A 14,602-nucleotide genomic window follows, 5' to 3' on the forward strand; every position below is an offset into this window, starting at 1 on the left:
GTATTGCTGATGGTACTTCTCTCCCAATTCGTAGTCAGGGCAGTGCCCGTTTGTCTCCGGATATTACTCTTCCTTCTGTTTATTATGTTCCTAAATTTACATGTAATCTTCTCTCTGTCAGTCGCCTTGCCAAACACCTGAATTGTGCTGTTGTCTTCTTATCTGACCGTTGTTTTTTACAGGACCTGACTTCGAAGAAGATTTTTGGCAGGGGGTTTGAGCATGACGGCCTCTACTACTTTGGTGACCCACCTTCATCTGATGTCTCATTGTCTAGTCTTCAAGCTTCCACACTATCGGTTCTAGATCCTTCTACTTTATCTTCCTCTGTTTTTTCCCTTGCTACTGTAGATTTGTGGCATGCTCGTCTAGGCCATGCAAACTTTCAATATCTATGTTCGCTTTTTCCGCCTTTGAATAAAGCGTGCAAAAATTTTAAATTTCATTGTGAGGTTTGTGAATTGTCCAAACATACACGCACTTCTTATATTCCTCGCATGCGTCGTTCTCCCGCTGCATTTGACCTTGTTCACTCTGATGTCTGGGGACCATCTCCCACTACTGCTTTTTCTCAACATCGTTATTATGTTACCTTTATTGATGACTACACTCGATGTACTTGGGTTTATCTTATGAAAAACAAATCTGAAGTCTTTGATCATTTCACTAATTTTCTTCACATGGTTAAAACTCAATACAATACTGTTGTTCGTGCCATTCGGTCTGACAATGGCGGTGAATATCTCACCAATGAGTTTCGCACTCAACTTGCTCAAAATGGGATCCTTCAACAGCTCACGTGCCCCTACACACCTGAACAAAATGGTGTCGCGGAACGTAAGAACCGTCACATCATGTCTGTCGTTCGATGTCTTCTTCGAGGTATGAATGTCCCCAAAACTTTCTGGCACTTAGCTGTTCTTACTGCCACATACCTTATCAATCGTACTCCGAGTCGGGCACTTCAGGGTGCAACACCCCTTCATGTCCTTCAGCCAGGTACTACTCTGTTTTCTCTTCTTCCTCGTGTGTTTGGCTGTACCTGTTTTGTTCAAAATCGTAGTCCCTCCCGTACCAAACTTGATGATAAAGCCATTCGCTGTGTTTTTACCGGGTATTCTTCCATGTCTAAAGGTTATCGATGTTATGATCCCGTTTCTCGTCGCTTTTATCACTCTTTGGATGTTACTTTTTTGGAGACTATTCCTTTTTTCTCAGGTAGCCCTCTTATATCAGAACCGACCGTGGAACCTTCTCTCACCATCCCAGATCAATCATCACCTCCACGACCGATTTTGTTACCCGAGTCTTCCTCCCCTTCACCTTCTCCTGACTCATCATCTACTCCTAGTGCACCATCTCTTGTTCCCTTTGATCAGGTCTATACTCGGCGCCCGTCTGCTCCTGCCCCTCCGCCAACGTCTTCTCCGGAATCAGGTACTTCCCTTTCTCCTGTTTCTGTTCCTCGTTACCCCACTCGTGATCGTCATCCCCCTTCCCGTTTTGGATTTACGAGTAGTACTGACCATCCCATTGCCAAGTATTTGTCTTATCATTGTTTTTCAGATTCCTATAAGACCTTTCTTGGCAAGCTTGACTCCGATTTGATCCCTCGCTCTGTCCACTCTGCTCTCCAGAATCCTAAGTGGGTCTCTGCCATGGAAGCAGAGATGGATGCCCTACAACGTAATCATACTTGGGACCTTGTTGATCTTCCTTCTGGTGAGAGCACTGTTGGTTGTAAGTGGGTGTTCACTATCAAGTACCAGGCTGATGGTTCGGTTGATCGCTATAAGGCTCGTCTTGTGGCCAAAGGATTCACTCAGATTCCCGGCAAAGACTTTGGAGCCACGTTTGCTCCAGTTGCGAAACTTACTACAGTTCGTCTCCTTGTTTCTCTTGCTGCTACATACTCTTGGCCTCTACATCAGATGGATGTTAAAAATGCGTTCCTCAATGGGGACCTTTCCGAAACTATCTACATGGATCCTCCACCAGGTTTTCACGGCCAGGGGGAGTATTCGGGGAAAGTATGTCGTCTCCGGAAATCTCTTTATGGCCTTAAGCAGTCTCCTCGGGCATGGTTCGGCCGCTTCAGTGAAGTTGTGCTTGCTATGGGGTTTGTTCAGTGTCACTCGGATCACACATGTTTCATTCGTCGCCAGTCTCAGGGCAAGTGCATTATTATCTCAGTCTATGTTGATGATATCCTTATTACTGGAGATGACTCCCCAGGTATTGTTCAGGTAAAGGATGATCTGCGAAAATCCTTTGATACTAAGGATTTAGGTCCCCTCCGATATTTTCTTGGCATTGAGGTTGCTCGTTCTCGCCGTGGCATATTTTTATCCCAGCGGAAATATGTTCTTGATCTTCTGCAGGATACGGGTATGCTTGGTTGTAAACCTGCCTCTACTCCTATGATTCCTAACCTCAAGCTATCACCAGACTCAGGAGATTGTTTATCAGATCCATCAATGTATCAGCGTCTTGTGGGACGTCTTATTTATTTGACAAACACAAGACCAGATATCATGCTTGCTGTTAGTGTTGTTAGTCAGTACATGCATTCTCCACGTACTTCCCATTTGGATGCTGTTTATCATATTCTCAGTTATCTCAAATCTTGCCCTGGTCTCGGATTATTCTATGCTTCTGGAGAGATGTCAGGTCCACCATCTAGTCTCTCATGCTATATACCATCTGATCTCTCGGGCTACACTGATGCTGATTATGCGGGTTCCATAAGTGATAGGCGTTCTACCTCTGGCTTCTGTACTTTCCGGGGTAATCATCTTATCTCATGGAAAAGTAAGAAGCAAGCAGTTGTTTCTCGATCATCAGCTGAATCTGAATATCGTGCTATGGCTCAAGGTACATGCGAAATCATGTGGCTTCGTTCTCTCCTCACTGAATTGGGTATTTCTGTAACAGACTCGTCCTCTTTATTCTGTGATAACAAGTCTGCCATCATGCTATCATCCGACTCAGTTCTTCACGAAAGAACTAAGCATATAGAAGTTGACATCCATTTCATTCGGGAAAAAGTTCGGTCTGGCATTATCACTCCTAGGTTTGTTCCTTCGTCGGCTCAAACTGCGGACATGTTTACTAAACCAATAGGTCCTTCTTTACTTAAGTCATCTCTTGTCAAGCTGGGTCTCGTCAATCTCTTCGCACCAGCTTGAGGGGGAGTGTTGGAATTATGAGAGAATATTACGTTTCTTGTAATTATGGGTTGTAAATATTCCCTTTAATTACTTTGATTTAGTTTCCTAGAATTAGGTTGATTTGATTGATTTAGTTTCCCTAATTTAGGGCTCTCAATGTAACTATATAATGTACAACCTCACAACATGAATATACAACACAAATTATTCAATTCTTTCTCAAAGAAAGTGGCGAAGTTCTACGGAGAGATATACATATACTTGACAAAAATCATCAAGTGATTTATGCAGATGCAAATATAAACAGTTTTAGGAAACCAGAATTACAAATAGCAAGATGCAATACAGTCAACAAGAAGATACATTATCTGGAATTGTCAATTCTCAGTGAGGAGAAAACTTCACTTGTTGATCTGCTTGAACTATTATTCTCCAATATGGGTATACTATCCTTCTCATTTGCGAAGCTGGTAGAAGAAAAATCTGGAACATGAGACATTGCTACTGCTGCTGAAGCATTGGTGACGGTGACACTGTCCTCGTGTGGTTCTCTGTGTCTTGCAGTTTTCTGGAGTTGTAATGCATACTCCAAATCCCACAGCACATCGCCCATAGCAGGCCTGTCAGCACCGTAGTCTTGCAAACATTTCTCAGCTGTCTCAGCAAACTTTCTTAAGGAGTTGGGCTTGATCTGAGACTTTATATAAGGATCTACAATCTGCTCAAGCATTCCATTTTTCTTACAAAGAATTCCCCATTCAGCTAGGTTCACTTCCTCTATTGGAAGCACTTGATTGATGGCTGGTCTTGCACATAGAACCTCAAGAAGAACTACTCCAAATGAGTAAACATCAGATTTTTCGGTCAATTGTAGGGTTGTGAAGTACTCAGGATCCAGATATCCGAATGTGCCTTTAACATCCGTGCTAAAATTGGTTTCATCTGGACATTCCAATCTTGAAAGGCCAAAGTCGGCTACTTTAGCAACATGGTTGATATCCAGCAAGATGTTAGTGGACTTGACATCACGGTGTATGAATCCGCCAGCTGAACCTCTATGCAGGTAATGGAGACCCCTTGCCGCCCCTATGCAAATTTCAAGCCTTTGCATCCATGACAAAGGAGGCAAATTTGTCTTGTATAGATGATCCCTCAAGGACCCTCTCTCCATGAATTCATAGACCAGTATCATCTCAAACCCTTCCTTGCAATACCCAATTAAGGAAACAAGATGGCGATGCCGAAGTTTGGACAAAACCAGGATCTCAGTCTGGAATTCTGGAAGGCCCTGGCTTGAACCTGGCTCACTTCGTTTCACAGCCACTTTCATGCCATTTTTGAGAGTTCCCTTAAACACAATCCCAAAACCACCCTTCCCAATTTGCAAATTCTTATCAAAGTTGTTTGTTGCAAACTGAATCTCAGAAAAAGATATCTTTAATCCGAGGTTCAAGTTAGCAACTGGAGAACAAAGAGGGGTGCCCTGAGACAACCTATCGTGAGAACTCCCTCCTCCATATGCCGGCGGCGGTTGCCAGTCCGAAGTTTCAATAGTCTTTGGCTTTCTACATTTTGAACCCAAAAATAACAAAAATGCCAAAATGCAGACAAGGGTCAGTACTCCAACAACTGAAACAACCAAGACAATAACGACATTCATTTTCTTGTGTTCATTCCCCACAGAAACAGAACCAAGTTTCACAATTTCCATAATCTCCAGCCCATTCAAAAAGGCATTTGCAGAACCTGCATTAGGGCCTATGCTGATATTCAATAGTCCAGAACCATCAGAATCAACCACATGATCATAGAAGAACGGAGCTGCCCAACTGCGAGTCATATTGAAGGGATCGATTTCTTGACTGAACCGACTATATAAGTACATATAAAACGACAGAGAATTTTGCGACAAACTGAGAGTATCACAGAAGTGAGAGCGCACAAAGTATGTAGAATTCTTGCTGACATTAAAAGACCAGGATACATTGAAAATGTTTGAAGTCCTATTAGTATCTATATTCATCTCCTTGGCAGTCTGGTACACAAAATCAGGAGCAATGTATTCACTAGCATCTCCCTGGTACTTAGGCTTCTCTGTGTAAACCGTACTGTTCTTGGCTGCACTTGGATTAGAGAGATAAATATCATCAGGAACCCAGTATCGCCATAAAGTGTCATTATCCGGAGTCAGAGGAGAACCTCCAACATTTATTCTGTGAATTTTGTGCAACACATTAGACATTATGCCCGTATACTTCCCCTTCTTTCCAGTCGACTGGACATGTTCAAGTTCGTCAGGAAAAAATAATTTAGGGGCAATATAAACTTCAATGGCATTAATGAAGGCAAATGACGACTCATGAGGTCTAAAATCCATTATCAATTTGCCAACACTGATACTAATAAAGAACTCCTCTATTATAGGAGAGTTACCAGTGATTGGAGCAGTAAAATTACGCAATAGCACCAACCCAGAAGCTGAAACGTCAAAAATTGCGGTGGAGAGGTTTTCAGGAGAAGAGAATGGAAAGAAATGGAGGCGTACCACACAAGTCCCAGTGGCTTCCATATCAAATTTGTATGAAGATTCATTCCTGAAAATTCTTGCTTCTTCATAAAGTGGTGATGGGTCAGTTGGTGGGTTGCTGTTCTTGACAGTGAAACTCTGCCCTCTAAGTCCTGGGGAGCCAGAGTTCATGTCCCCGATGAAAGTCCGGTGGGTCGAGTTCACATTAGTTCTTGAACCACAATTGACGAAGTACTTGTCTGGGAGGGTATAAGCTGAAGAGGGTACAGGAAGCAAGAAGAACTGGATGAAAAAAAGAAGAAAAAACAATAAGTTTCGGGCTTTATTGCTGCAAATATTCTCCATAAACATGATACAAGTTCAAAGCTCACTTGCTGACGAGAGACAATCTGGGAACTGAGAGCTTTTGGGATTTAGAGGTGAAGAAGATTTGTGTTAGTAAAGACAGGTCAACGAGTCAAGGCAGGGACATTTGTGTTGAAAAATCAACCATGAAAATTCATAATTGAACGGAGTCAATAAGCTTTTGGTCCGCATACGGACAGCAGACAATTTGATCATTAACTTCTAGGATCAAACGTAGGGGTGGGGAAAAAAATCGTTTTCGGATCCTATCACGAATTAGTAATCCGACATTTTAGTCCACTCAATCTTCATTCCGAATTACAATGAATTGAAATAATTTCAGTATAGAATTAATAAAGAATTAATCAAACTAATTACTAAACGAAAATTCAATAATTAATATTAACTATAAAAAATAGTTATATTATAGATATAAAATATAAAAATATGTAAGAAAGTTTTATCAAATATCTAACTTTTATCTAAATGGAATTGCCGATAAAAGTTAGATAAAGTAAGTGCTCAAAAAAGAGATCTACAACCCAATATTCCAAAATAATAATATGTGTTTATGAAATATTTACATATCCAAATTTTAATCCATATTGGATTTTGAATTTACTTAATTGATTAAATCCGAATTGGTTTAAATTTAAACAAATAAATCAGACAATAACTTAATCCGAGTTAGGGTTTAGACAAGTAAATCGGATAAAATTTACGTGCTTGGATCCAGACCCTATTTTAAATCCTACAAAATTTTTGTATTATGGACCCAAATTTCAAACATATAACTTATTTTCAATGTTCAAAATTGATTTAATCCGGATCTAATAAATTCCATCTTCCGAAATGAGTAAAGTTTGATCACCCTTAACCAAAAGGTATGACAAAATTGCAACTGTGAACCCGTGGAAATTTTGTCCAAAAGGGATTGAATGCAAATTGCAAAAATATCTCCATGAATCATCTTGTAGAAACCTTAAAGAGCTCACCAAGTAAAAGCAGCTCATGATGAGTTACAAGTATCAATAGAAGTCTTAGGGTATGTTTGGTATCATTTTTGTTTCTTGTTTTTTGTTTTAATTTTCAAAAAATAGAAAATAAAAACAAAAAATATTGTTTGTTTGCATTTTCTTTTGTTTTTATGAAAACCAAAAACAAGTTTTCAAAACTTTTGAAAACAAGAAAAAAAGGTTTTTAAAAGTTTTAGAAACAGAACTAATTACACTTATTATAGATTGCACTTTCTTTAAGATTTCAAATTACAAATTGCATAGAAATATGAAGACAATGATCAAATATACTTTGGGTTATTGTTTTTTTTCTTATCTTTTTTTTTTCTGTTAATTTTTTCAATGGTGAAACACGACAAATGCTGTAGTTATAAAAAATATAGTGATGTGGATATATTCCATTATTATGAAAATAAAAGTATAAACACACTTCTTTTTTTTCCAGTTTTGTGCTTTCATTTTTTGTTTTCAGTTTTAAGTATTCAATCAAACAAGTTTCAATTTTATGTTTTCATTTTATGTTTTATGTTTTTGTTTTTTATTTTTGTTTTCAAAATTTTTGGAAGTGATACCAAACACAACCTTAACTTACCTTTTTTCAGAGCTTGTCTCATTCTAACTAAAGAACAACCGTTGCAGATAAGATTCATTCTGCAAATAGACTCTGTTTGGAACACAAGCTGGGGTTTTTTCAGAGAGAAAATCATTACTGTTACTGAGTTTGGTAATTGGTAATCAATCTTGTTTGGTGTCAAATGTATGAACTCGTGAGGTTCTCAATTCGATTCTCACTTTTAAACAAAAATTTTGTTAGTCACACTATTGCACTGGATTTTGATCTAATTTACTCTGAGAAATTTTTGTGAGCACAGATTGATGACCTTACTCCCGAGTTTAATCCAAACTAAATCTCTTAAAAAAATATATAAAATCATGTCCGGTTGTGCCCTAAAAATAATATTTGGGCCGTGATAGGCTACAACGCCCAACCTAGTAAAAGTCCTCTTTGGACAGCTACGCATCGGTTTCACTTCATGGTCCGATAACGAAAAGGTGGGCCTCAGAGAGGTATTTTACTATTTTTAGAACGGTAAGCCCAATAACAATAAAGCCCAGCTGGACAGGCTGTTTTACTGTGGCCCCTAGTTTCCGACTTTCCATTGCCTCGGTTTTTCTCTCCTTCCCTTTAAAAGAATAGAAAGCCAGCACAGAAATTCAGCGAAGAAGAAAGTATATTGAAGAAGGCCGTGAGTTTAAAATCATGGTGGGTCAATGGACGCTTACGAAACCAAGCCGGAGCGATGAAGTATTAGATCCAGATCAACAGCTCAAACTTGCCAATCAAGTCAGAGCGCAGTTCGAATCATTGGCTCCAAAACGACCTACCAAACCCAGTAGAAGTGAATCCGATTCTGCCCCTTCAAAGACTTCCGCGGATCTTTCCAGCTTGGATCACGCAATTCCTGAACTCGACAAGCTTCTATCTCTTCAGAATCAATCTCTGGTTCTACTTCACTCGTCTATAGATATCTAATTTCTTGTTTCCAATTACAGATTTTCTGTAACCGCTGCACTGAACCCATCCAGGTTGTGTTTGCGGTTGAGGGATATGATTCAGTGCAAGATGAGTTTGTGGAAACGCGGTACTACCAAGAACTAAAATCTATTGACCAGCAGCATCACACGGTTCTGTATCAACCTTTCATGACTGGTTTTTCATTTTTTTTAGACCGGATCTACTTGTGTTCGCCAAAATGTCTCAGTGACTGATTTGATTTATCTTCTTACAGATCGGAACTGGGTTTATAAGGATGGTGGGAGATGAAGATAAAAATCGATTTGCCATTCAATTCCGAGAAGTAAATACTAGGGTGGTTGCCACGGGTAGCAATCCTGCAACAAACGACTGGATTCCCAGCGTTGAAGATGATCAGGTAGCGAAATAGCTAATATGGGTTCTTGTAATTCGCTATCTAATTCAATTGTGTGTTTGATTTTATCGTCAGGGTTTCGTCTCCTCCAAGCCAAATAGGAGCGAGGGTTGTTGAATGTGCATTGTCAAACATGAGAGGAGGGGAGAGGGGTCTAGATTGGCTTTCATAAACTTTTCGTTCTTATGTTATTTTGTATTTGAAAGAGACACCGCACCAAGAAAAGATTGGATAAGGATGTTGGACTTTGATGCAACTATCTAATAAGAAAAATTCAGCCACGCCAACTATCTTTGTTTCCCATTCGTCATTATTTATTTATTGTTAAAGTCTCACCAAGCGAATTGTTTTTCAACTACAACCATAATAACCCTACACAATAATAACCCTACACACTTAACACAAACGAATTGTTAAATGGTATAAATATGTTCAAACATAATAACCCTTGAGCTCTTCATTAAAGGGACAAAGCCGAGCCAAAAGAGCTAAAGGTCGAATAATATGTCAAAGTTGTGGAAATGGGTTCATCACCATCCAACACTTGAGCTGCCTTTTCTGACAAAGTCTCACGAGTTTTGGATTCAAAATGTAGCGAAAACTTTTTTCTCACCTCTTTCTTCTCACATCTTCAAATTATAACATGATATCAAAGTATACGTCAATCCTAAAAATGTCTTCACCGGTTTGGATTACCCATTGGGCTTCTCGGATGTCTTTATTGATAGAATACTCATAAGGTGGGACACTACAAGAATCCTAATCCGTACAACCCATTTATTGGGCCTCGGATAATCGAGCCCACAAATACGGGTGATTGATAAAATCTCACATAGCTTGGCGAAAATCAAACAATATGATTTATAAACATGACCCAACATAATAACTCTTGAAGCGCCCATTAAAGTGACAAAGCCGAGTCAATAGCCAAAAAAATCAAAGGTGAAACAATGCCTCAAGTTTTGGAGATGGACTCATCACCCTCCAACTCTGGAGGCACTTTCTAAAATGACAAAGTCACATTGAAATTGGGCCCAAAATATGAATAATACATTAAGAGTGTGTTTGGATTGAGGGATTTAGGGGGAAGGGAAGAGAAGGGAAAGGGAAGGAAGAGAAGGGAAGAGAATGGAAGGGAAAATACATTTCCCTCTCTCATGTTTGGATAGATAAAAAAAGAAAGGAAAGAAAAGTAGTTTAATTGACTAGTTTATCCTTATTTTTTATGTTTAAGTGTTATGTCCAAGGGTAAAATAGGTTTTTAACTTATAAGTAACTTAATTAGTAATCTCTTCTCTCCAAATGACTCCATTTTGGGAGGAAAGAATTTTGACAAAAATTTAAAAGGATCTTCCTCCCAAATCCCCTCAAATCCCTCCCCTCAATTTTTTATAAACTATCCAAACAAGGGAATTGGAAGGAAACTCCCTTTCCCTTCTCTTCTCTCCCCTCCAAATCCCTCAATCCAAACACACTCTAAGTGGTTTGGATCAAAACCTTTCTCATACCTTATTTTTCTCCTTCTCACCTCTTTCTTCAAATTATAACATTTATATTTATTTAAAAAAGTCATTACTTAATAGGAACTGAACCATACAAATATTATCGTATTAAAAAATAGCCATACAAATAAGATTAAGGTTTCTAAAAGACATTTTTACCAGTTTTTGTTAACTCTTAAAAAGAAACTTAGGCAACAAAAACACAGAGACACAAAATGAGCCTAAATGGATGCTATTGATATCACCATTGACAAATACTATGCTTGTCCCAAAGTTCAACCATGATGGGAAAACCTTATTCGTAATGGGCCGGGCTTTACGCATGGCCTCCACCAAAAATTGCTAAAAGCCTAAAAAGTATTAGGGAAAGTTTATTGATAATGGGCCAGGCTTTACATATGGCTTCAATTGCTTGACCTTAGGTCAGGCCCAAGACACTGAACCAATGACCCTAAACCCAATCCACAAACAAACTGGGCCAGGCCCGCTCCAAGACAGCCTCTCCTTTTGATCGTGAATGTGAATGGTATGATTTTACCAGTCTCATTTTCCTCCTCCATAGATTTCTCGTCTCGGGCTTATCTGCTTAAGCTCTGTTGGATCTCTAGCTTCTGGCAGTCCTTTTTTTTTTTTTTTTTGTTACTAAGAGTACTGATTGCCGGTTGGAATTCTTAAAATTCTTGAAATCTAAACCATTAATCTAATCTTGCATTCACAGTTATAATTATTATTTTTCCATATATTTTCTCTCGTCGTCGTTGGAGGTTTTCATCGTCCAATGACACCTTTTCCGACCAACCATGACCGATCCGGCTACTATGATTCTGCAAACACCTTTTTTTGATGTATGATCTTCATCCCAACCACAAGATATTTCAAGTGATCTATGCAGATGTGGTGAAAAAAATAAAAACTTTTTCGAAGTGCTGAATCCTTTGGAACGGCGGACTTAAATTGGCTTGATCATGACGATGCTAACAGCTTGTTGGTGGGTGATAGCATAGTTAGTTACCTCTTTGGACTTAAGGAAATGATTAAAAGTGTCTAAGGTTTAGAGTTCGAAACTAGTTAGGATGTTTGATATTTCTCAGGAATTTTTTGGTTCCATGAGCCTTGCAGCCCATATCTCAAGGTTTTCAGCCCACTTATCCACACGAATCTCCACCCGGTTTAAAGTGTTTGTCGTCATGATGCGGGTTATGACAGTAAGGCTCGGGTTTTAAAACTAGCTCAGGGATCACAAAGTGCAGGAATTTTTTGGTTCCGTGAGCCTTGTAGCCCATTTCTCAAGGTTTTCAGCCCATTTATCCACACGAATCTCCACCCGGTTTAAAGCGTCTGTCATCATGATGCGGGTTATGATAGTAAGGCTCGGGTTTAAAACTAGCTCAGGGATCACAAAGTGACTGTTGAGCTGAGGCATTCCCGGTTTAAAAAGAAAAAAAATAAAATAAAATAAAATTGTTTGCCAACGTTGTGGATTTCCGATGTATAAGTTTTATCTCCAATTAGAGATGAGATGCTGTCAATAGAGATTCTGAGTGGTAGAGAGGATTGCCGGTCGATAACATGAGAGAGGAAGATGAAGAGTAAAGATGGATTTTTGACTTATTAGATACAATTTATTTGGAGCTGACATGGCATCCATCTAACTTTTAGCTTGTTTTGCTGTCTGAATTGGGACTGCACGATTATAATAATGTTTTAGATTTCAAGAATTTTAAGGATTTCATATACTAAAAATTCCAGCCCCTATCCCTACAAAATCAACCTGCCTCTTATTATAATATAACTATGATAAAAATCTCAACCGTTGATATTTGATTTATCTTAGCAGCTAAATTAATCTCAGTAGCTGAATTATATGTCATGTGAAATATGTGGAACTCACAAAGTTACTTGGATTCTAGCGTCTAACCCAGAAACTAATATCATCGAAATATCAAGTATTGTGATTGTGATGTATATCATTTTGGTATATGATATGATTGGCTTGAAGAGGTAAAGTTTGAGAATCTTTCAGCATGTTTTTTTATTATGCACGTGTTTTGTAAACTTCCCGATCGTTCACCTAATTCGATATATAGCTGATCATTCTAATGTCACAGCTTACGTATCAGTTCTTGACATAAAACGATTGCATGGCACATGCCAATATTATTATCATCATCACAGCGAAGCCAAACATAATGCAAAAACACTTGAATGCCCAACGGCATTGGTTGTTGGTGGGTCAACAAGTCATGAATGTATAATTTGACAGTTACACTTAGATATAAATTCAAAATATTTGATGTTTTGATCAGATGAAATTTAAATTTTGTTTCAAACAAAAAATATATAGTTGGATTCGGTATGATCAACACTACACATGTATGATTTTTAAAAATAAAAACAAAATTTTTACCCCAAAAACACATTACAAATACAACGGAACCTATTATAATAAATTACTGCTGGCCCCCGCCACTCAATTCCAATGGCATAGACACATAGCGGACAATTGACAAGCCTAAAACTCAAAGCCAGCCTGTGACATAATAATGTTGCGATGATTGTAGTGTCAATGTTGACATGATAATTTATTTCATGCCTTCATCTACTTGTCAAAATAATTGACGAGAATGACGTGCAACCATACTAGCCTTAGTCCTGGGTTGGAATGTAAGTTGGGCGGCCCACTCGATACAGTCCATAGAACAATTTAGATGTTGTTGAAAAATTAAACCCACTATCTTTCTTAACAAAAATATCACACGATATAGAAATTTAAAATAGAAAAGTGTAACAATCTCAATACAAGGATATACATGGAAAACTTCAAAACCAGAGAAAAAAAATCAAGGATGTTATCAGAAAACAATCAAGAGAAAATCCATTGTGTGGAAAATTTATATAATCACACACTCAATTTTTCCTCAACAAGAAACCCAAAGAGAACCCAAGAGACTTCAAAATTGTATAATCTCAATACAAGGATATACATGGAAAACTCCAAAACAGGAGAAAAAAAATCAAGGGTATTATCAAAAAACAATCAAGACAAAATCCATTGTGTAGAAAATTTGTATGATCACACACTCAATTTTCACTCATCTGTTATAAATCCACACCCCCTTACACACCAACAATATTGTCCGCTTTAGGTTGTCCGGTTCCCGTTGATACATCGGACCCGCACGACTTTGTTTCTCCTTAGGCCCAAACAGGTGGGCTAGACCCAACCCACTCAAGCCTAGGAAAAGGCCTTGTTAGTGGTAAAAGGTGGGCTTAGCCCTTATAAAGAGCATAGTTACCACATCTTTAACCGATGTGGGACTTTTACACTCCCCCGCAATTGTGGGTTGGGTTATGCCACCAGACCCAACACCCAAACAGAACCCAAGAGACTTCAAAATTGTATAATCTCAATACAAGGATATACATGGAAAACTCCAAAACAGGAGAAAAAAAATCAAGGGTATTATCAAAAAACAATCAAGACAAAATCCATTGTGTAGAAAATTTGTATGATCACACACTCAATTTTCACTCATCTGTTGTAAATCCACACCCCCTTACACACCAACAATATCGTCCGCTTTAGGTTGTCCGGTTCCCGTTGATACATCGGACCCGCACGACTTTGTTTCTCCTTAGGCCCAAATAGGTGGGCTAGACCCAACCCACTCAAGCCTAGGAAAAGGCCTTGTTAGTGGTAAGAGGTGGGCTTAGCCCTTATAACGAGCATAGTTACCACATCTTTAACCGATTTGGGACTTTTACACCCCCCCGCAATTGTGGGTTGGGTTATGCCACCAGACCCAACAAGTGGAGTAGAGGTCATGTCCAACAGGAACGAATTGCTCCGATACCATGTTGTAAATCCACACCCCCTTACACACCAACAATATTGTCCGCTTTAGGTTGTCCGGTTCCCGTGGATACATCGGACCCGCACGACTTTGTTTCTCCTTAGGCCCAAACAGGTGGGCTAGACCCAACCCACTCAAGCCTAAGAAAATGCATTGTTAGTGGTAAGAGGTGGGCTTAACCCTTATAAAGAGCATAGTTACCACATCTTTAACCGATGTGGGACTTTTACATCACCAACAAACCCAAACAGAACCCA

The 14,602-nt window shown here is 38.9% G+C and overlaps 2 protein-coding genes across 2 annotated transcripts; one reads left to right on the top strand and one right to left on the bottom strand.

The window, feature by feature from the left end:
- Window positions 1-3,390: 3,390 nt before the first annotated feature.
- On the bottom strand, window positions 3,391-6,216 carry LOC120012288 (probable receptor-like protein kinase At2g23200). Its single transcript, XM_038863636.1, has one exon. The coding sequence runs from the start codon at window positions 6,046-6,048 to the stop codon at window positions 3,535-3,537; it is 2,514 nt and encodes an 837-aa protein (XP_038719564.1). The 5' UTR covers window positions 6,049-6,216; the 3' UTR covers window positions 3,391-3,534.
- Window positions 6,217-8,266: 2,050 nt separating this feature from the next.
- On the top strand, window positions 8,267-9,279 carry LOC120011793. The gene is made up of 4 exons (XM_038862916.1): window positions 8,267-8,562; window positions 8,646-8,744; window positions 8,849-8,992; window positions 9,065-9,279. Exons 1-4 carry the CDS (start codon window positions 8,320-8,322, stop codon window positions 9,104-9,106), a joined length of 528 nt encoding a protein of 175 aa, XP_038718844.1. The 5' UTR covers window positions 8,267-8,319; the 3' UTR covers window positions 9,107-9,279.
- Window positions 9,280-14,602: the final 5,323 nt, after the last annotated feature.

This window comes from Tripterygium wilfordii, chromosome 13, assembly GCF_013401445.1.
Source record: "Tripterygium wilfordii isolate XIE 37 chromosome 13, ASM1340144v1, whole genome shotgun sequence".
Lineage (NCBI taxonomy): Eukaryota > Viridiplantae > Streptophyta > Magnoliopsida > Celastrales > Celastraceae > Tripterygium > Tripterygium wilfordii.